The sequence below is a fragment of the Crinia signifera genome, chromosome 2, assembly GCF_055691185.1.
Source record: "Crinia signifera chromosome 2, ASM5569118v1, whole genome shotgun sequence".
NCBI lineage: Eukaryota > Metazoa > Chordata > Amphibia > Anura > Myobatrachidae > Crinia > Crinia signifera.
Window position 1 is genome coordinate 243,762,929 of NC_139218.1, and position 23,201 is coordinate 243,786,129.

Below are 23,201 nucleotides of genomic sequence, written 5' to 3' on the forward strand. Positions count from 1 at the left end.
GGGTCCCCCCTCCTGAGCATAACCAGCCCCGGGCTCATTGAGCCGGACCTGGTTCCAAAAATACGGGGGACAAAAAGTGCAGGGGTCCCCCGTATTTCTGAAACCAGCCCCGGACTCTTGGACCGGTCCTGGTTCCAAAAATACGGGGGACAAAAAATCTGGGGGTCCCCCGTATTTTGAAACCAGCACCGGGCTCCAACAGCCCGCAGTGTCATGCCACAGCCGGGGGACACTTTTTACATAAGGTCTCCCGGCCGTACCATGAGCACCGTGGCTGGTCAGCCTTGGACGGGGTACCTGGAGGAGTGGGGATCCCCCCAATAAAGGGGTCCCGTCCCCCAAGGCTTCACCCGTCCAGGGCTGAAGCCCGGGGCTGTCACCGGCATCCCTGGCCAGTGGACGCCGGCCTGATGGTGTAAAATCTTTCAATCCTAACATTGCTTTATACAGGAGAACTACAAGTCCCAGCAGACCTCCCCCGCAGGCTGGGACTTGGAGAACCACAAGTCCCAGCATGCGGGGCATTAATAGGCGCGCTGGGACTTGTAGTCCACCTGTAAAAAGAATGTTAAAAGAAAACACACACACACAGAAAAGTAAAACTTTATTACATACACATTCACACACCTCACTTTTACAACCACATACTCACCGATCCAGGATCCAGCGCTGGTCTCCCTTCTGCTGCAGAGCCGGCTACCCCCGCACTGACAGCGGGGACAACCGGCTGTCTCCGATGCAGCTAACAGCTTCTGTCGCGTTGTCCCAGCGCAACAGAGGCTGAGAGCGTGATTGGGCGATGCGTCTCCATGGAGACGCATAGCTCAGCCCTGATTGGCTGAGCTATGCGTCTCCATGGAGACGCATCGCCCAATCACGCTCTCAGCCTCTGTTTCGCTGGGACAACGCAACAGAAGCTGTTAGCTGCATGCACAAGACGCATTCTAATAAGGGACACGGACATGGGGAACATATTTACCGAGCTGTGCAGTACCCAGGCAGCCATTCAGTGGCGCCACATGGTGATTGCACAGCCAGTAACAGTACTGATATATATAAACTAGATGTACTCTAATGAGGGACACAGACATGGGGAACATATAATTACTGAGCTGTGCAGCACCCAGGCAGCCAATCAGCGGCGCCACATGGTGATTGCACAGCCAGCTAGGTAGCCAGTAACAGTACTGATATATATACTAGATGTACTCTAATGAGGGGCACAGACATGGGGAACATATCATTACTGAGCAGCAACCAGGCAGCCAATCAGCGGCGCCACATGGTGATTGCACCAGCCAGTACTGTACATATAGAACACAAAAGAACAGTACAGGGTACACAGAACTAGTCATAACACAATTAAAGCACAATTCTTAGTACACAATACAGCTGAGATATAAGGAAGTGAATAAGAATAGATGCAGGTATAGACTGTAGATGAGTAAGAGAGCTGTAGTTGAAATACAAGAAGAGTGCTGTGAGAACATTTAAGTGGATGTTAATGTGCAAAGCACTGTTGTCAGATTATACATAATACGATTCATATTAAACTATTCCCAATGTTTATTTGACAGGGAGGAAAATTTGATATAATTCCAACTATGACAACAATAGGTTCAGGAATTGGTATTTTTGGTGTGGTAAGTTCATTTTTTTAAAATGTATCCAGAAAAGTGTGTGTCCTTTCACAACTTTATTAATCTCATACTTCCCACCAGGGGTGTAGTTAGGGTACTTGTTTCCTAGCACGGCCACCACGATTTCTATCGTGGTGGTCGTGTCGGCAAAAATCGTGTCGGTCGCGTCGGGTGCATACCAAAACGCACACGACGCGACCGACGCGATGTACCCGATTTCTCCATAGGCTTCAATGTTAAAATAATTTAACATTGAAGCCTATGGAGAAATCGGGTACATCGTGTCCATAGGCTTCAATGTTAAATTATTTTAACATTGAAGCCTATGGAGAAATCGGGTACATCGTGTCCATAGGCTTCAATGTTAAATTATTTTAACATTGAAACTGAGTCCATTTAACATAGTAAAAAATGGTAAAAGGGCCATTTCTCATTGGGTATGGCCCCGTCATGTGTGTAAAAAATAATGGCCCCCCATTGTGGCCGCCACCCCCATGATTGACGCGAACCCGAAGCGTGGCGCGTGGTGCGCGTCCTCCGACCTTTTCATTCCCCTACTATCCACGTCGGCGTGGAGTTGAGAATAGATTAGTGTGGCGAGCCACCGAGCCCAAAGCGTGGCGAGCGGACGCTGATACCTTCACAGATCCCTGCGTCCCCTCGCGGGCTTCACAGGTATCAGCGTCCCCTCGCCACGATTCGGGCTCGGTGGCTCGCTGCGCTCGCCACACTAATCTATTCTCAACTCCACGCCGACGTGGATAGTAGGGGAATGAAAAGGTCGGAGGACGCGCACCGCCGCCCCTCGCGGGCTCGCTGCGCTCGCCACGCTTCGGGTTCGCGTTAATCGTGGGGGTAGCGGCCACAATGGGAGGCCATTATTTTTTACACACATGACGGGGCCATAGCCAATGAGAAATTGCCCTTATTCGTCCTTTTCCCATTTTTTACTATGTTAAATGGACTCAGTTTCAATGTTAAAATAATTTAACATTAAAGTTAAGGCACACGATGCCCGCGATTGTGGCCGTGATAAGAAACAAGTACCGTAGTTAGGAATCTGTGAGCCCCATAGCAACAATACAAAAGTACCTCCCCTAACCTGCATGTTTAATACTGTGCCAACCCCTAGATCTATATTGTGCTTTCTTCACCTCACCCCTCACCTGTTTGATCTGTATTATGTTCTGTACTCTCACCCACACCCCCATGGGTATACCCTGCTTCATCATATTATACACTGTCCCTCAGTCTCTATGTTTTGTACTGCCATTCTCACCCATCCCTTACAAACATAAATGAACCACTCGCCAGGTTGCCAAACCAGGCTGGGCTTTCCCTAACATGGTCACGTCTGATGCGACAGGCCCACTGTGTGCCTACAGGAAGAGAATAGCTTCCACTATCAGATTATAGATTAGCTTCCACTACCTGTCCTACTGCTGATCTGTCAACCTGGCAGAACCGCCTCCCTTTCATGGAAAGCTTAAAAGTTTTCAGAGAATAAAAAGCAGCCCTTACCTTACCCTTCTATCCATGGACACTGCAGAACGAAGCAGGTGACATAAAAATATGAAATCAGCCCCCCCAACCCAAACCCCTCTATAGCTAACACCTGCTTTTGGACTGGTGCTGCCTGTCAGTTCACTACTCTGCACCTTCTGTGCTCATGCTTCATTTTTTGGTCGGGTGTCATGTTTTGTCTGGGGGAACTTATATAAAAAGCTGCCCCAAGCTGTAGCATGGAACTGCTGCCTGTTTGTTTTACACAGTGAAGCTGTTTTTACACCGGATCGACCTTAATCAGGGATCTTAGGAAATATCCCCCCTGTGTGGCGAAATACACTATTGCAACTAAAATATTCCATATGAGCACAAATTGGTTGGTTGGTTTTGAAGCAGCCTGCTATTATACTAGATAACGTAATGCTGCTTGCACAGCGCAAAACCTGCTTAGACCAGGTATTTAAAGCGTTTTTTAAACCGGGTCAAAGCAAGTTTAACCCCTCTCACATCGCATGTAAATACCTGGTCTGAAACAGGTTTGCGGTGTGAAAGTCCGGCAAACTGTTTAACCGGGAAGAACACCTCCCCCCCCCCCATCTCCTCTCCTACCTGGGCTGCGCTGTGTTAGCGGTGACACGGAGCCTCACCATTCTAGCCACCCCGCACAGCCCGTTACCCCCCTGTGCGACGTCTCCTTCAACACCTGGCCTGGTTTCATCCTCCGCCGGGCCCGCTGCAGCACCTCACCTCTGAGGCCTCCTCCCGCATCTGTTCTTCTCCTGCGCTCTAGCTGAGGTGCATGTGTGTAGCCGCCGGCGGGGCCAACATGTCCAAGCACAAGCAGGTCCAAAAAAAAAAACTTTTTTGGAAACGGTAAAATCACTCTGCACCTTTCAGACCGCACAGATTACAGTTTCAAAATGGTTAAAAATCGGCAAAATACAGTTTATTTTAGTGCGGTCTGAAAGGGGCATCAGTGTATTTTGTTGTTGAGGGGGAAATTTACCAATATGAAAAACCTAGTTTTTCGTATTGGTAGTTTCCCTACGACTGCATACGACTGTTTAAGTCGTATGCAAAGTCGTGTTCCGGAGGATCAGTTACAAAGCAGTCATATACAGCTGCTTTGTAACCCTCCGATGGTGTAATGATTCGTATTAGCGGCCGTATATACGGCCGCTAATACGAATTATTTCTAGCAGTCTGCACGGATCAGTCAGATCCGTGCAGGCTGCAAGGTGTAAAAAAAAATAGAAAAATAAATAAATTTTAAAAAAAAACGGCGTGGGGTCCCCCCCACAGCCATAACCAGCACCAGGCTGAAGGAGCCGGGGCCGGTAATTAAAAATCAGGGAGCCCGACAAATAGGGGTTCCCCGATTTTTAACAACCAGCCCCAGGCTCCAGGTCCGGGGCTGGTTCCCAAAATACGGGGGACAAAATGAGTAGAGGTCCCCCGTATTTTAAGAACCAGCCCCAGGCACAACCAGCCGGCAGGGTAATGTCACAGCCGGGGGACACTTATAATATAAGGTCCCGCGGCCAAAACATTCTCCCTACCGACCAGTCAGCCTGGCCAGGGGCCCTGGGGGAGTGGGGACCCCCCCAATGAAGGGGTCCCCCCCCTCCAGGACTTACCTGACCAGGCTGAAGCCTGGTGCTGTCCTCGATGCCCCTGGGCGGTGGGCATCGAGCTGATAAATGTTGTAAAAAAAAGATGAACCTATTGTTTTTTACTGTGGCACTACAAGTGCCAGCAAGCCTCCCCAGCAAGCTGGGACTTGGAGAACCACAAGTCCCAGCCTGCTGGGCATTAAAGGGCCCGCTGGCACTTGTAGTTCTACAGTTAAAAAAATAGTGCACAAAACACACTGACACACTTTTAAAATAAAACTTTATTACACACAAAGCCCACACATACTAATACTTACCTATCTTCTTCCCATAGGTCGCCCTGGTCCTGTGTCGGCGTCTTCTGGTCCTGTGTCGTCTTCTTCCTCCATGTCGACCGTCGCTGTCGCCGTCCGGATCCGACGAAATCCATTTGGGAAGCTGTGGAAGGAAACCATACTCACCTGTCCCAGCGCGACGTAGTCCAGGTAAGGGTCTTTGCAAAAAAACAAACCGACACCCGAATCCAAGCGGACACGACGGAGACGCACGTGTGTTTGTTTACATCGTGCGGCTCCGCCTCCCGAATGCCGCTATTGGCCGCCTTGCGGCCTAGCGGCTCCTGATTGGCCGCTAGGCCGCAAGGCGGCCAATAGCGGCATTCGGGAGGCGGAGCCGCACGATGTAAACACCGTGCGTCTCCGTCGTGTCCGCTTGGATTCGGGTGTCGGTTTGTTTTTTTGCAAAGACCCTTACCTGGACTACGTCGCGCTGGGACAGGTGAGTATGGTTTCCTTCCACAGCTTCCCAAATGGATTTCGTCGGATCCGGACGGCGACAGCGACGGTCGACATGGAGGAAGAAGACGACACAGGACCAGAAGACGCCGACACAGGACCAGGGCGACCTATGGGAAGAAGATAGGTAAGTATTAGTATGTGTGGGCTTTGTGTGTAATAAAGTTTTATTTTAAAAGTGTGTCAGTGTGTTTTGTGCACTATTTTTTTAACTGTAGAACTACAAGTGCCAGCGGGCCCTTTAATGCCCAGCAGGCTGGGACTTGTGGTTCTCCAAGTCCCAGCTTGCTGGGGAGGCTTGCTGGCACTTGTAGTGCCACAGTAAAAAACAATAGGTTCATCTTTTTTTTACAACATTTATCAGCTCGATGCCCACCGCCCAGGGGCATCGAGGACAGCACCAGGCTTCAGCCTGGTCAGGTAAGTCCTGGAGGGGGGGGACCCCTTCATTGGGGGGGTCCCCACTCCCCCAGGGCCCCTGGCCAGGCTGACTGGTCGGTAGGGAGAATGTTTTGGCCGCGGGACCTTATATTATAAGTGTCCCCCGGCTGTGACATTACCCTGCCGGCTGGTTGTGCCTGGGGCTGGTTCTTAAAATACGGGGGACCCCTACTCATTTTGTCCCCCGTATTTTGGGAACCAGCCCCGGACCTGGAGCCTGGGGCTGGTTGTTAAAAATCGGGGAACCCCTATTTGTCGGGCTCCCTGATTTTTAATTACCGGCCCCGGCTCCTTCAGCCTGGTGCTGGTTATGGCTGTGGGGGGGACCCCACGCCGTTTTTTTTTTTATTTATTTATTTTTCTATTTTTTTACACTGAAGCCTGCACGGATCTGACTGATCCGTGCAGGCTAAAACGCAAATAGAACAGGAAAATGGTGTTCTATTTTCCTGTCGTATTTGCGTGGGTGTTTCACACCACTAAGCAGCCGTATTGTCAGTACGGCTGCTTAGTAAATCAGAAACCACCATTCTTTTGAATGGTGATTTCTGTCGTATCCTATCGATGGTGTAGGGCATTCGTATTTGTAACTACAAATACGAATGTTCCATCTTTAGGACTACGAATTGTTGTATTTTTGGGATTGTAAATCCCGAAAATACAAATTCGTAAAAAAAGGTGTATTTCTCCCTACGAATACACCTTTTTTCTACGAATCCATTTTGGTAAATGTCCCCCTGAGCGTCAAAGTTTACTTTTCATTTGTGTGACTTTTTTCTCTTTTGATACATTCAGGCAACTGTCGTATGCGACTTGGTGTTACTACATGTCCTTCCAAAAAGAAATTATTACAAGGAAAAAAAATTTAAGTATACAAAAAGTAATGAAAGTGTAAGTACATTTTCTTATTTCATTTTCTTTTTATTATGAATTTATTTGGCATATATTAATAGCTCCTATTTTAATGTCTTTGTACAGCTACATAGAGGAGCTTATATTTTCTTAGCTTCTTTGTAATACATGAAGGAATGCCTCACTAATAGAAGTAAAATGGTTATCTATGTAACAGTATACAGTACAAGCATACCACACGTCAGTGTGAGATAAAATCCATAAACAATGCAACTGGTGACATTCCAATGAGAATCAGGGCACCCAGAGTGTAACAAGGACTCTCCAGTTGGTGACTTTCTAGGCTGCAATTCCAGGTACAGCAACGATGCTGCCCCCCTAGGTCCCGTACCCTGCACTGCGCTACGACTGACCCACCCCATAACTATGGTCCTGCCTATAAAAGCATCCTCTGTGAATTAATGAAAAGTGTTTGTAAGATAGCAAATCGTGTAGTCAGAATATGTTGCAACAAGTGTACAGTACATTCTGTTCATTAGATTTGTCAATGCAGCCATCATAATGGTGATTTACAGAGAATAACAAAGAAGAAATACAGGGGGTGATTCATGTTCCTTCACTAAGCAGCAGTCTTTCACTGCTAAGCGATCGGGCGTACACCAAATGGATGTGTACGCTCACACATCCATTCACATGCAAACGTACGTCCGACCATCTAATGATTTTTTAAGTGTCCGCATATAAGTCAGTCTGGACTGTCTTTTATTTGCTTCTCTAGTTTCCGTCATGTGACGTTAGTGCCCGCTCCGTGCAGGCTTCGACCCGCTTGCATTCGCACTAGGACACCTATGCCCCTTTCAGACCGCACTTTAAAAACGGTATATTGCCGTTTTTTTACCGTTTTAAAACGGTAATGTGTGCGGTCTGAAAGGTGCAGGACCACTTAACCGGTTAGAAAAAAACGTTTTTTCTAACTGGTTAAAATGCAGGGTCCTACCCGTTTCAGAACCGGTATTTTAGGCTCAAAATCGGTTCTGAAACGGTATTTAGGACCCAGCCAATGAGCTGGGTCCTAAATTCAGCACAGTGAATACTTAATGAGCACTCATTAAGTATTCACAGCACTGGAGCGCCCCCCCCCCCCCCCCCCCCCCCGTGTCGACTTACCCCGTGCCGGTATCTCCGTTGTGGTTCCCGGCACTGCAGCTCAGTATGCTCGGAAAGCACTTATGAAAAAAGTGTCTTTCAGAAAATGGCTGCCCCCATACGAAAGACAGTTTTTTTAAACAGGGTTTCCTATGGGGCAGCCATTTTCTGGAAGACACTTTTTTCATAAGTGCTTTCCGAGCATACTGAGCTGCAGTGCCGGGATCCACAACGGAGGTACCGGCACGGGGTAAGTCGACACTGGGGGGCGCCGACACACGGGGGGGGGGGCGGCGCGGGGGCGTCAACATGCGCGAGGGGGGGGAGGAGGGGGGAGCTGCACGGAGGGGAGGGCTGAAGGCTGCACTGGCTTTGACCCTGTATTTGGAAAGTTTCCAAAAACGGGTCTGCCAGTGTCAAAAAATCGGCACTTAAACGGTAATATACCGTTTAAGTGCTGCGGTGTGAAAGGGGTTTTATCTGGCAGACCCGTTTTTGGAAACGTTTCCAAATACAGGGTCAAAGCCAGAGATGCGGTCTGAAAGCAGCATTAGCGTTCTTCTGGAGGCACCCACCATTTTTGTGGGCATGCCCAGGTAACACTGGGTGTCTCCATGTGCCAGGCCCTTATCCGCCCATTGCACACCCAGATGTCTGCGAACACATAAGCTTCTGTGATAGTTACCGAAAGGCATTTGCACAGTGACTCTGTATATGTATTTATTCCCCAATACGCATGTGCAGAGCCACACAATTGGTCCCCAGACTGAATTTGGCTCTTAATCACCGCCATAGTATGTTCTTATGTAATTGATTGTTATTAGTTCTGAATTATGCAGAATTTATAAATTGTCAATAATTGTGATAGAGCACATACTGTATAACAAATAAGAAAGGATAAAATGACAGGGGGGGCACCATAATAAAAGAGGGTTTAGGTGGGAGAGGGGCGGTGTTAGTGGTGCCAGTGTACATGCTAAGAGAGCAGCAGAGAGACGGTGGGAATGGGATAAAAAATAGGCCCTGGCATTTAAAATACGCAGGCCCACCATGGAGACAAAAGTGAAGGATGTAGTTGTGCGCGCGCTGAACACGCGCTCCGGAAAAGGGGGTGTGGCCACTCAACAGGGGGCGTCTCCTTGAGTGTAGTGTACAACTTCTACACATTATGCAACAAAATACTACACCCCATTATACTTGCCCCTTACACATGATGCCAAATGGAATGAGCCAAAATTCAAATAATGCCACATGGATTGTGTCAAAAATCACATAATGCCACATGGATTGAGCCAAAATTCACATAATAGGACACGGATTGAGCCAAAATTCACATAATGCCACATGGATGCCACATGGATTGAGCCAAAATTCACATATTGCCACACGGATTGAGCCAAAATTCACATAATGCCACACGGATTGAGCCAAAATTCACATAATGCCACATGGATTGAGCCAAAATTCACATAATGCCACACTGATTGAGCCAGAATTCACATAATGCCACACAGATTAAGTTTCATAAACAAGGACATTGTCCACCAAAGGCGCGCATAAAACATTAACACCATACTGTCCATTACACGTTAAGTTACACGCCATTATGTCCATTATGTATTATGCCAAACACCATAATGCCTATTAAAAATTATGCTACATAAGTGCTGCTTATCTACATGCTCATTGACAAGGGTTCCATGCTCATTGCCAGAGGTTCCATGCTCGTTGCCATGTGGGATTACATGCTCATTGCCAAGGGGGAATACATGCTCTCGGTAAATGGGGGACAGCCGCCGCCAGGCAGAAGTGATAGCCACTGACAATGGCAGAGCCTGGCTGTATTCAGAGCACTGCAGGTCCCTGCTATTTGAAATAATACCCCTTTCACACCAGAAAATGCATTCCCAAGTTGGCCCCTTTTACACCAGCCTAGTCCCTGCATTTTCTGGCGTGAGGGGGAGAGAAAATCACCCCTCTCCCCCTTTAACCAGTTATCTCATTTAACCGGCTATATCTTTGGAACCAACTGACCCATTTACATGAGACAAGTATCATATTGAAGAACTTTTTAATGGGCTTTGAATGATTTTGGTCCAGTGAAACTGGAACATTTGGTTCCAGAGTAATCTGCCCTCAAAGAACATGAACAGCCATGAAATTACATTTCAAAAATAAAAAAATCGTTTTACATGCAATATCTCTGGAACCGATTGACCGATATGGACTAGCCTGGTATCATATTGAAGGCCCCGCGATTTGGAATTGAAGATCAAGCTTCTGTGATGCCAGGGGGGGAACTGGTAGCTGTTGGAACCGGTGGGGGTCGGAATTGACGGGTCCCATATTATCCTATGGGGAAAAAACGTTACAGCTTTGCCAGGCAATATCTCTGGTTCCTGGGGGGGGGGGGGGGTAGAGACACGAGGCTGGGCTCGTTGGAAAGCCCTGGTCCTCAGCTACAAAATTAAATGACAGGGGGGCACATGTCTGGGTGCCCCCCCCCCTGAATCCGCCACTGCTGCCATGTATGTGCTGTCTGCTGACTACACATTTAACGTGATGTCCTTCTGCAGTAACTTGCTGGGGTGCACATTGGTCATAAATCGCATGCCTGTACTCTGCATTGTGCGCTAATCATTTCATTGTATGTCATATCAGTATTACAGAGTTGTAAAAGCTATTACGATTTATATATCCAAGTCTGTCTGTTGTTACCCAGTTTGTTTTATTTCTGTCTACTATTGTAAAGCGCAACGGAATCTGCTGCGCTATATAAGAAACTGTAAATAAATAACTATATAAACTATGATGATGTTGAGGATAGCACTCATTTTTTTTTTAAATCATTAAAATGTAATTGAACATATTCATTGCAATACACTGTAGTCTAAATGTACCTATAAATTGATACATTTAGAAGTTGGCTAAATGTATTTGTTAATTTAGAGCTGTTCGCTTTACAATTTACCCACAGTATTGACTTCCCTTTACTCATTTCAGAAAACATTGACTAAAGTGGAATCCTTGAACCAGACTAATGACACCAAATTGGATAATGGACAGGAGTCTGCAATTTCAGTGCCAGCAGTCACGAGTTAACAGAAAAGGACATGTTTTTGTCAACAGCACTCAGTATGTAAAATGATTATATAGAAAATACCTTTGCATAATATTTGTTGGTTTTTGTACCATGTTGGTGCAAAGTTACAGTATAGTTGTTAAGTTTAAATATATGAATAAGCTTATTAAAAGTATACAGGATAGATTTTTAAATCATTACTTTTTATTACAAAATGAATCAGTCTTTTGACGTGAATATGATGAACTTCTTTATACTCGTTAGCCGGGTGTACTGTCGAGAAAAGTTTTGTAACAAAATAGTGTCCTGAAAAAATTGCTATAGCTCGAGGACTGCATAACTGAAAGCAGAAGTTGAGGTACCATTGTATAGAGGACAAGTGACTCCTTTCAAGTTTGGTGTAAATTCAGAACCTATGACATGATAACCACATTTTGGTAAAGGGTTTATTTTTTTTATTTTTTACAGAGATGCAAAAATGGACGCTCATCAATTACTTCCTCTACTTCATTGTTATTGAAATTGAAACATTGCATTCCATACCCCAAGAACAGTTGATGACATATCATACCATTTGAAGGCTACAATGAAGCAAAAAAGTTATAGAATACTGTGATTACCTACATAACCGTGTTGCAATTATACTAATGTAAATATATATAAAATCCCAGACAGCAACACACAAAACCAATTAAAAAAAACTTATTTTAATTTCAGAACAATTGCACATTCACTGCATGTTGTACTAAGCTTTGCAGGTCTTTAACAAGACTTCGTATGTGCTGTAAGGACATCAGTAAATTGAACAGAGTAAAAAGAATAGCTCGGTCCATTCACTGGAGGTAATGGAAACATGATTATCATCAAGAATCTGCACAGACCCATTGCAGGCTTACAGTATATTTGCAAAGGTTAAATTGCTACTTGAATTTATGACAGAGCAGACTGACAGCTAGCAATTACATAGACATTGGAGAGTTATTTTCCAATACTACATTTACCAATCACACATCTGCATACATTACCTACCATACACTAGATAGATAGCTCAACATGGATTGTTTGTTTTCTATTCTTTTAGTGTAAATTTGAGACTGAGGGCTATTTCACACGCTCCGGCTCCTGCCGGGTGGCGAATCCCCGCACGGCCAAATGCCGTGCCGCACACAATAGTGAATAGTGTCCATTCACACAGGACGGCCACGGCCCAGTTGCAGCCGGATCCCACTACTGGAAAGGACGTAAACTTTTCAGTGCGGCACGGCTTCTTGGCCGTGCGGGGATTCGCCGCCCGGCAGGAGCCGGAGCGTGTGAAATAGCCCTGAGGGGGAAATTTACTAAGATGGAAGTTCTATTTCACATGGGATGTTGCTATTGGTAACCAATCATAATCTACTTATTTATTTGGCACCTTCTAGAAGATAACAGATAAAATATGATTGGTTACCCATAACAAGATTGCATGTAAAATAGAACTTAGTAAGTTTCACCCTAAATATAGTGTTATACTGATTGTCCTATTAGTACTGAAGGATGCCCTAGCCTCTCTGCATCTTCCATCATCTGTGTTCTACGGGATATTACCGCAGCCAGCCCTCCGCTGTAAATTGCAGCAACCTGCTGTGTTTTACACTGGAGCCACTTACACCCTCAGTCGGATATACTTTACTACTCACAGTTGTGTCCAGTTTTTGCATTTATTCCTTACGGGTTTTTTATTGTTAATGAAGAATACACTATTTTCACTATGAACATTTATGGATTTTATACAATTGTTAAACCATTTGTTTACAGTTTTTCCAATATTTTTATGTAAGTTAAGTTATTGGAGATTATCACAGAGCTATTTTATATGTTGTTTATAATACAGAAGCAAATAAATGTGATTTAATTAAAACAGAAAAATGTCCCTTTTACTTGGTTTAATCTTGATGTACATACGAAATGCATTATTAAATGTAATTATTCTGTTTATTGAAAACTAAATATGCACACAAGCCCTGGTATTGCAAATCAATTGGCTGTAACGGGTGTTCTTATCGCAGCAAAGTTTAGGGGTTTATTCTAGTTCATTCTTTCTGACAAAATCCTTCTTAGATGGACAAAACCATGTGCATTGCAGGGGGGCAGATGTAACATGTGCAGAGAGAATTAGATTTGGGTGAGTTATTTTGTTTCTGTGCAGGGAAAATACTGACTGCATGATTTTACACTTCAATATAGATCTCACTTTGAAGAAAAACCCCACCCAAATCTAATTCTCTCTGCACAAGTTACATCTGCCCCACCCGCAGTGCACATGGTTTTGTCCATCTAAGAAGGATTTTGTCAGAAAGAATGGACTAGAATAACCCCCTTAGAGATGGCATGTGAACGGAATTGCAGGCAATGCAGAGTGTGAAAGAATCGTAAATGTACCTGTCTTCCCTAGGGAGATCAGTTATAACCTGGTGCAATTATGTTGTGATGTTGATGAGTACAAAACTATGGGCCTTATTCAGCATGGATCTAGCGATTATCAGCTGACTGCGCACAGTGTTTGCTCTACACATAAGTGGCCTCAAACGGCAAGTGGCAATGTAAACGCTTAGCATTCATGAAAACATGCCAATTTCTGAGGAGTCCAGGTGTTTTAGGGTGTGTCTCTGATGTCAGACCACTCCCAGTTGCAGTCTCAATTGCAGATTAGTAAAAGCCTTATAGTGTGTACAGACGGTAAGATATGGCTTCCGATGTTCCCGATATAGGGACCATCGGAAGCCATATCGCATGCAAATCGCATGCTTTTTTAGGGCTTGCGAGCCCAATGCGCTGCCGATGCACGCAAATCGTGTGAGCGCAAATCAGTAGCCAGATAGAGAGGGCAGGCAACACTATATAGGGTAAATTGTGCCCCTCTAGCATGCCGTGAGATGCGAGTCCGATGCGATCTGATCGGCATATCCTGCCGTGTGTACACACCTTTAGACTTACTTACAATCTGCACCACTGGCAGATACTCTTCGATGTTCTGGGAATTGCGAATGGGTTTGCGAATGCACGTCGATTGGCGATGCATTTGTTATTTTGCACGAGGTGTGTATTCTCTCCTCTGGAGTGGTGACTTTTTGCTTGCACTCCTTTTTCTCTATATAGTGATCAAATCTGAATTAGCCCCTAAATGTAAGGATTTGCACAATACGGGCAAATATGTTTATTTCTATTCATGCAATGAGGGAGCAATCACAGCCTGTTTATATCCCGGTGAATAGATGATGTGCATGTGTATTAATTTACCACTGCCCTGCTAAGTGATAGAGGGCAGTGGTAACTCCTTCCCCAATTCCTCCGCCCCACACCAGTCATTGGAAAAAAAACAGGACTCTCACAGGTTACTACTTACTGCTGCAAAGACAGAAGGAGGATGCTCTGCTCTGCTCTGTTCCGATCACTGCTAACCTATGTAAGAAAGAAGTGTGTTCAGAAAACTTCTAACTCCTCCTTATGGTAATGCATTGGTGCACGACACAGTTAAAGCCACTGGTAAGGGTGAATAATGTAGGCTAATACACGCAGCCATTTAGGGCCATTTTCTAAGCGATCTCACTAGATGCCCCTACATCGCTCTGTGTGTAGAAGCATAGCGATAGCGATACGAGGCCCTGCGTGTCGCTATTGTCCCAGCAATTAATATCCAGCATGCTGGATACATCTGTAATCGCTGGTGTCAGGGCCAGTGTTCTCACCGGAGACAGATCGCTCAGCGGCACATTGCTATGCAGCACAGTGATGCTGAGCATTCTGAGCGATCTTGCATTGCTCATAACGCTCAGCAGCACATCTCCCCATGTGTAGGCCTCATTAGGAGCAGTCTAAAGTTAGACAGAGAAGCGTGGGGGGAGCAAAGGGGATTCACAGGAGATCATCAGGGCCATGTACCCTGTTTGTCAGTGTAAATATTCTGGCCTTCTCAGGGCCTGGTAAATGACAGCTGAACAGTGCATGAGTCTTTCTCTACTCATACCAACTGAGCAGTGGCGTAACTGTGAATTGGGTGCCCCCCCCCCGTCATTAATGGGGGGGTGCCCCCTCCCCGCCGCACCCCCCTCCCCCGTCTGCAGCCTTACCTGTCTTGCTGGTCCCGGCTCCCTTGCTGGCTTTAGTCTTCTGCTATGGAGACGGACCAACACAAAATGTCCGCCCCCATACAGCAGACAGTTTCACAGAACAGTCTGTTATATGGGACGGACATTTTATTGTGGTCCGTCTCACTAGCAGAAGAATGACCGTCCACCACTGAAGACAGGTAAGGCTGCAGGCGGCGGATGGGCGGGGCGATGGACGGGCGGCAGGCGGGCAAGTGGCGGATGGGAGGGGGATAACTATAGCACCGCAGCGCCCCCACATGCACAGCGCCCCCCGCGCGACCACGGGGGCTGCGGTGCTATAGTTACGCCACTGCAACTGAGACTGAGGCTTCTTTACATACGGCGATGGCAGCCAGCTTTCTAACCAATGCAAAAGAACAACCCCTGTATATGTGGAATATCAGCATACAGATATTGCCGAGATACAGCTGCTCATACGTGATTTGTGGCGCAAAATCACTGATCAATGCTTTTCTATGAGCCTCAAGAGCAAATTGGATGCACACGCCTGGTAACAAAATCACAATAATCAATGTATGTGGCATGTGAGGATTGGCACAGCAACCATAAGCATGGCTACATCTGTAACTGCTGTTTTTTTTTGTGTCAGTTGCTAGCATCAGGATTTGCACCTGCCCCCCCCCCTCCCCCCCACACACCCCTCCCCATGCATGTGATCTGTCAGTAGAAGGTGTCCGATCTGCAAAATCCATCTCGATTTGTATGCGCAGTCAGCAATTTCTCTCTTCGGCACATGCACAGTAAGCAGATAGCAACAACAGACTGCATTACTAGTGTCTGACTCAGAAGTTTACCCTAAATGTGCAATATGACCCCTATGTTAGCAGGGCCAGGTTAACAATGGAGCTGCAATGAAAATAGGCCCACAGTCCCCTGCAGTACAGCCAGTGTGGTCATGGAAATAAATATTCCTGTCACCACCAACAGCTCAGCTCATTGACCTCCCGGTTGTTCAAAGTAACATTGCCCATTCTCCATGAACCAGCTGGTCAAAGTCCTCATGACCTTGTGGCCTGTCTGAAACCTTACCCCAAATGTGCTTGAGTCTCTACCCCAAGACTCTTCTGAAGCTTCGCCCCCAGACCTATTTGCAGCTCTGCTCCTTTCCACTCAAAGCGCCTTCCCCTTGCCCATCCAAATGTATTGCCTATGCCTACCATTCCTGTTGCTTCCAGCAACAATCAGAGGCAGGAATTGGGATGAAGGAAGGAAAGTGACCTGGGGAAGGATGCTTCTGGCTGTGTGAGGAGAGCTGACATAGATGTCGGAGCAGAGCTGTTGTGCGACACACAGAGACACCTGCAACACACACCGGGAGCAGGGGTCATCTCTCTCCCCATTTCAGAATATGGTGTCTACTGTATATCAGTAATTTTATTTTTTTGGGGTGTGTGTGTGTCTAACCCTCCCTTACCCTTCCCTCCCATAGCCTAACCTTAACCCTACCCATCGTCGTAGCCCTCCTGTCCTGAAGCCTACCCTCCTCCCAGTGTCTTACCCAAAGGTTCAATATTGTGAACATGTCGGAATTCTTCAGATAACAAAACATTTCAACAATGTCAACATAATGACAACATTGTAAACAGTGCTATTTTTCAGCAGGAACCAGCAGAAACTCAGGGTGAGATTTAATAGGATGAGAGATTTAGAAAGTGAGAGATTTGGTAAGAAATCTCCAGTTTTTTTAAAGCAGCAATCATTTACACTGCAAAATCAAACTGATTTTGCAGTGTAAATGATTGGCGCTTTAAAAAACCTGGAGATTTCTTATCAAATATCTCACTTTCTGAATCTCTCAGCCTATTAAATCTCACCCACAGTTCCTGAACCTCTAATTAAATATGGCATAATCAGGAACTGGGTTCCTGAACCTGCTCTGGGCCAAAATGTACTTTCCATAAGAAAAGTTTTATTTTAAAGTCCTACCCCAGTAAAATTTTGGGGACGTGGTTTAAGTGTGGGAGGTGTGGGCACCTCCCGAACTTAGGCCACGCCCCAAAATGTTTAGAGGCGGGCGAATGAAAACTCTAAAAACTGTAATCTCAGCAGCAGCACACGCCTACAGCATGTGCTGTGCTGACAGCAGGCTCAGCATGACCTCTCCCACTGGAGGGGCCCCTCCAGCAAGCCTGTGCCCGGGTAATTAGCACCCCCCCCCCCCCTCGGCTGCCCTGAACCCACCAGTAGTGACTGCAGGGACTTTGATGAGGCTTATGGCAGAATATTCTTCTGCAGTGGCTAAAGGTGGAATCCCTACCCGGACAGTACTTTGCAGGGCTGCTCTGGGGCACATGCGGTCTTCGGGAAGTGGACTGCAGGACACACTAAAGAGGTCTCCTGAGATAGCCTGCTGGAGAGGGGAACTGTGCTGCCTGGGATAGAGAGCCGGGCTCTGACTTGCAGCCCCTGAGTCCCTCAAAGTCTTGGGGCCCCTCAACTGTTCATGGCCCAGGACGGGTGTCACCTTTGAAACCCCCCCCCTGTCGCCTGCCCTGCAGAGAAGCAGAGAAGATGGTGGGTGAGTATAATTTCTTTCACAGGAACACACTGTAGATTCTACATGGAAAAGAGAATGGGCCCTCAAGGGAATCCCTTGGTGAGTATGAGTGGATGATTGTAGTGTGTAATAACATTTTACTTTTCATATGTGTTTGTGTTTTATTCAACTATTTGTAGAAAGTATGTCCCAATTTACCATATCATGACAACACTCCAGGCAAACATGATATTGGCAATATGGCTAGGCCCATTGGATAAACCACTTAATGTAGATGATACTCTGGATATGGAGTGGTCCAGTTCAGATTTCATTTTTGTTTTATGTGACAGTCACAGTATTAATTGATAATATTACATGTACTGGACAAAACTGGATTCATCAGAAAGACACTGATAGTTTCCTAGATATTCTCAGTTGTAGTTTTTAATTATTAAATGAAAAAAACACTGTCAAAGTCTAACTTAGTAGTAGTGTGGGCAGTTTTTAGTGTCACAGAATCAACAATCCACTAGATGGCCCTCAAGAGCTAACTAATTTTTCATTAAGACCAAATAGCAGTAGAAGAAAAAAACAGAGGCTGCACCATGTATGGATTCTCTATAATAAAGTGATTAATACACTAAGAATAAAATATTATGATTTTTATTTATTTATTTTTTTGCAATTCTCAAAGCTGATTGGCTGATTTCCAGGCAATCATCCTCGAAATCAGTGAAAACAAAATCCTTTGACAGCAAGCTCAGAGTGTGCTGGTAAAATTACAGTAACTGTAATTGTGACACCGCCAACCTTAGCACAGTGCTAAAAGGACAGTTGCTACTTATTGCTGAAACAATAGCAGCCACTGTGACCTCTTCTTCCACTACATTGGTTTCCCAGCGCACCCATTCATTGTCCTTCCTGTCTCATTGTTTGGTAGCTCCCTCATAACACTCCATATGGTGCAAGCTATTCTGCATTAATTAAAAAACTAGAATTCAACAGGTCTTCAGCTGTCATTACTCCAACCGGAAGGTTATGCTGGTGTGACATAACATTTCCCCCACTTTCATTGACCGCAGGGTGCAAATGTGAGAATATCTTCACTACACAGTGACACATGGGGGTGAACAGAAAAATGTGAAATGTTTGCCTGTAATTATTTGTGATGAGAGTTGCTGTACGTACATTGCAAACATACATGCTTTCCGATCTAGTTTTCTCCATGGAATGAGAACTGCAATCAGTGGTGCTGAGAGATGGGAGGGGGGTGTTGCAAATTACCCAGGTCCAAATCTTATGGAGGGGCCCAGTTGGGCCCTATTTACCAGACAGCAGCAGCTCTTCTCAACCCAGCACATGCTGCTGTGTGCTGGGATGCAGTATGGCCAGGCAGGTGCTCAAAGTATTTTTGGTACTTGTGTAGTTTCACGTAGTCAGAGTAGTGTCCCTGTCAGCATCAGCGTTGTGTTCCCGCAGCCAGCATAGTCAGAGTCCCTGTCAGAATCAGCATTGTGTTCCCGTAGTCAGCGTCCCTGTCAGGACCAGCGCCGTGTTCCCGCAGCCAGCGTAGTCCGCATCCCTGTCAGCATCAGCGTAGTGTTCCCGCAGCCAGCGTCCTTGTCAGAATCAGCGTCGTGTTCCCGCAGCCACCATAGTCAGTGTCGTCCTCCCGACCTGTTCATACCCCCACTATCCACGTTGGCGTGGAGTACATTTTATAAAGTGTGGCGAACTGTAATTGTGACAGCACCAACCTTAGCACAGTGCTAAAAGGACAGTTTGAAATGGAGGCATTTTCCAGTATGTAACATAGAGCACTGGCAAATGCGTCCTTTATTGTGCATGAGACCCACTTGCGCCCACAGCCCCTCTTTGTGCACGAGACGCACGCGCGACCGAACCCCTAACCCTGACCGTCTCACTGAAGCGGACACGGCCAGGGTTGCCGTACCTTGCTGCACGAATTACTGAGACGCGTTTGCATACCGAGCTCATGTGTCCCAGGCAGATGGAGCGCCTCTCCGCCGGCGTCCGCCAGCGCAGGGGATCTGGGGGTTACTGGCGCTCACTAGGCTTGCCATGGACTCCGGGACAGAGCTGCAGCTCATGGGGACAGTATGATGACTACGCTGCCTGATGGGGACACTATGCTGACTACGCAGAGCTGCTGTAGGGACACTACGCTGGACTTCCGTTGGCCTACGGTTACAACGTAGCGTAGCGTGGAGCTGTGAAACTACACAAGTACCGTATTTTTTCTGTATTTTATATAAGGGTGCTTGGCCACACCTCCCTATTATGCCCCACCCCCAGAATGTACCTAGTCCCTGCCAGGATTTCTACTGCCTTGACTGCAATGGTAGAAGACAAGCAATGTACTCAGACATGGGACTGTGCATGAGTCATTGATGGCATCAGACGCTTACTTGTGTAAAAAATGTTTGGTACTTGTATACCTTCACGACTCCCATCGCATGCCATATGTATTGGCATGCGATGGCATGCGATGCGATTTTTCCGAGTTTTTTATGTATTTGTTGTAAAAATCGCATGCCATCGCATGCCATGCGATGCCATGCGATTTTGATCACAAATGCATCAAAATGCATTTAAATTAGTAGCTGTGGTTGGGAAACACTTTGTTCTAACTCACAGACAGAGGGCTGCACATGCACAGGAGGCATCCTGCACATGCCCAGTCCTCCCACCATTAGAGATAGGGCCATCCTTCTCACTGGGCTGAGTGGGCTACTGCCCAGCGGCCCCGTAAGTATAGGGGCCCCAGAGTAGCCTAATTCAGCGCAAATTTAAAAAAAAATGTTGCTTATTGCAATCCCTCCTCCCCCTGTTGTCCTCCTCCAGTGGGTACAATGAATGTCGGGTGTAACATAATTACTCCCGACATCATCAGTGAGGAGTGCAGAGATAGATGAGGTTGTGTAGTTAGGGGCCCCATTGCAATGCTTTGCCCGGGCCCCATAATGCGGTTTAGATAGCCCTGATCGGAGTGTGCTAACCATCTAATTAGCATACATCTCTGAATCAGTGCCAAGTAAAGTATTAAAGAAGGCAACCTGAAAAATACATGTTGCACTGTGGGGGAGGGGCATGTGCAGATAGGTTACGGGTTATATTTTTTCTGTTCAATGTACATGTAGCAAAAATATAAGCAGCTGGGAAAGACCATGTTGCACTGCGGATGGGGCGAATGTAGAGAGATTTAGGATCTGATTCAGACCTGATCACTGCCTCTCCTGGCACAGGGATTTTCTGGCCTCTGCAATGGGAGCGTGCATCTCTCATGGCTGCTGCAAGTCGCCTGATGGTGCTGGAGTGACACCTCGGGCTCCTTTACCATATTAGTGGTATCGCTACTTACTATGTGCAAGTAACTCCAACCACATATGAATCAGACCAATTACAGTATTTCACCATCATACTTACCTACTAAGCAGATTTTGTATTATGGGAAAGAGAACCAGTAGGCGCCTTATGTAAACTAAAAAAACAATTTAATTAATAAATGACATAAAACAATAAATTGTATGCGTGCAATAATACAATTAAATTAAGATAACCACATCAATGCAATTGTGTTTTTTTTATATATATAAAAAGTAACCTATAGTTACCAAGTCCTGATTGGACAATCTGATTGCGCAGATTGCACAGATCTTTTCAGTCACACAGTAAGGGGTAGGTTTTCCAGCGCTTTTAGGGGATAGATGATATGTCCTCCCAAATGGAACAAAAAGGGTGAGCGGGTGGATTCCTACTCACTGCCAGGTCTCAGATGTTTAGATGACCAGTAGGCGTTAATGGCACTTGGTGATTGCCCAGATGGTTGTGGAGTGGCTGGCACCATCTCCCAGGGTCTCTTGCTGGACTGCAGCATGTACCGAGTTGGTGAGTGGATGCATGCTCCGCCGATCGCCTTGCGGCGTCAGGTAATCACCCAGCTGCTGCACTGGCCAGCGAGCCAAATGCAGGCTGAAATACACTGTCTCCGGTGGGTGCGTTCTCCGTGTGTGTATGGATACGGCGGCTGTTGGGGAATCACTCTGTGCCGTATCTAACCACCTGTGCCGGGGACCAGGATTTGGGGGAAAACAAATTAAGAGTCTGTGCTGCAGATAAGTCCCTTAGGTCCTCGGTCTGTGGTACTACGGTACTCCTCACAAGACGCGTTTCGCCACGCTCATGCGGCTTTCTCAATTTTTTCCACAGCACAGACTCTTCATTTGTTTCCCCCCGCACCTTAAGAGTGAACCAGAATAAGGCCCTAGGTCTCTTGGAAAATACCTGTGTCACATTATAGTAAACTGACTGCCTGTTTACTTTACAAACATTTTTTTATCCTATTAAAGAGCATCAAAGGGACTTTGGGAGTGTGGACAGGTCCATGTGATGTCATGATGTCATGCAGTAGTAATGCAGTGCTCCTCTGGGAATGTTTTGGATGGCCAGGATATCTTTATGGGGCCCTTTGGGACCTGCTGGGCCCTACGCAGATGCTTGGCAAATTCAACCCCTCTAGCCTAATCCATGTGGACCATAAGGGTTTGACCTACTGACTACTATGGTATCAGGGTGATGGGTTGCTAGAGATGTTTATTCATGCAACAGAATGTTTCATATTGATTCTGCACCTCTCTCAATCATACCTAATCCAAGGTTTCTGTATTGTCATATCTGCTCATAGCAACCTACTTGGCAACCATCTGTTTCAGGACTTTGCCACAATTTTTGGTCTGGCATAATGTTCTTAAAGCACGTATTTTTGTACATATATAACATTTTGAATTTAGTCCTTAGTTCAACTAAAATTGAAAAATGTGGATAATATATATATATTACTCCTGACGACGGGGATACATTCCTCGAAACGTTGAGAAAATAAAAGAATTTCTTTAAGAAAGTCCTGTCAGTGCCGTGCTTGGGGGCATCGATACGATTGATGGTCCCTATCTGCTGGTATATATATATATATATATATATATATATATATATATATACACAGACATTGTAAGCGCTCTGCACACACTAATTTAACTGAAAATAAATAGTGGAGATTTGGTTCATGAATTGATCAATGCATTTAAGCCTGCAGCCCCCTTCACGGGACCCCACTTTTCTGCAGGTCCTAATACTGCTCACCTATAAAAGCATAGTGTGCTGTGAGCCTCAGACCAGATAGCATGCCTGGAATCAGTGGTGTAAGTTCATCCCAGTTGCCCGGAGGCAAGGTACAGTATATATTGGTGCCCCCAACACATCCACAAACACATACACACACAACCATATATATATATACACACACACACACACACACACACACATATACTGTATGTCTCTTATGAAATATATATCTATTTATATATGGAGAGATAAAGAACACATATATATTTCAGAACTCAGCCACAGATGCTATTTCAATGGCTTTCAATTAATGGTTTTCAATTTGCAGGGGAGGAGAGGTGCCCCCTTGAGAGCAGGA

At 46.0% G+C, this 23,201-nt stretch overlaps 1 protein-coding gene across 2 annotated transcripts in view; it reads left to right on the top strand.

Moving 5' to 3' along the window:
- P2RX1 (purinergic receptor P2X 1) overlaps positions 1-12,940 on the top strand; it is a 93,377-nt gene extending 80,437 nt beyond the window's left edge. For both annotated transcript variants that reach the window (XM_083174139.1, XM_083174140.1), the window contains 4 exons: positions 1,578-1,643; positions 6,790-6,885; positions 10,996-11,127; positions 11,543-12,940. In XM_083174139.1, coding sequence (XP_083030265.1) covers positions 1,578-1,643; positions 6,790-6,885; positions 10,996-11,094 — 261 coding nt within the window. In that variant the 3' untranslated portion in view covers positions 11,095-11,127; positions 11,543-12,940. The remainder of the gene's footprint in view (positions 1-1,577; positions 1,644-6,789; positions 6,886-10,995; positions 11,128-11,542) is intronic.
- The last annotated feature ends 10,261 nt before the right edge of the window (positions 12,941-23,201 follow it).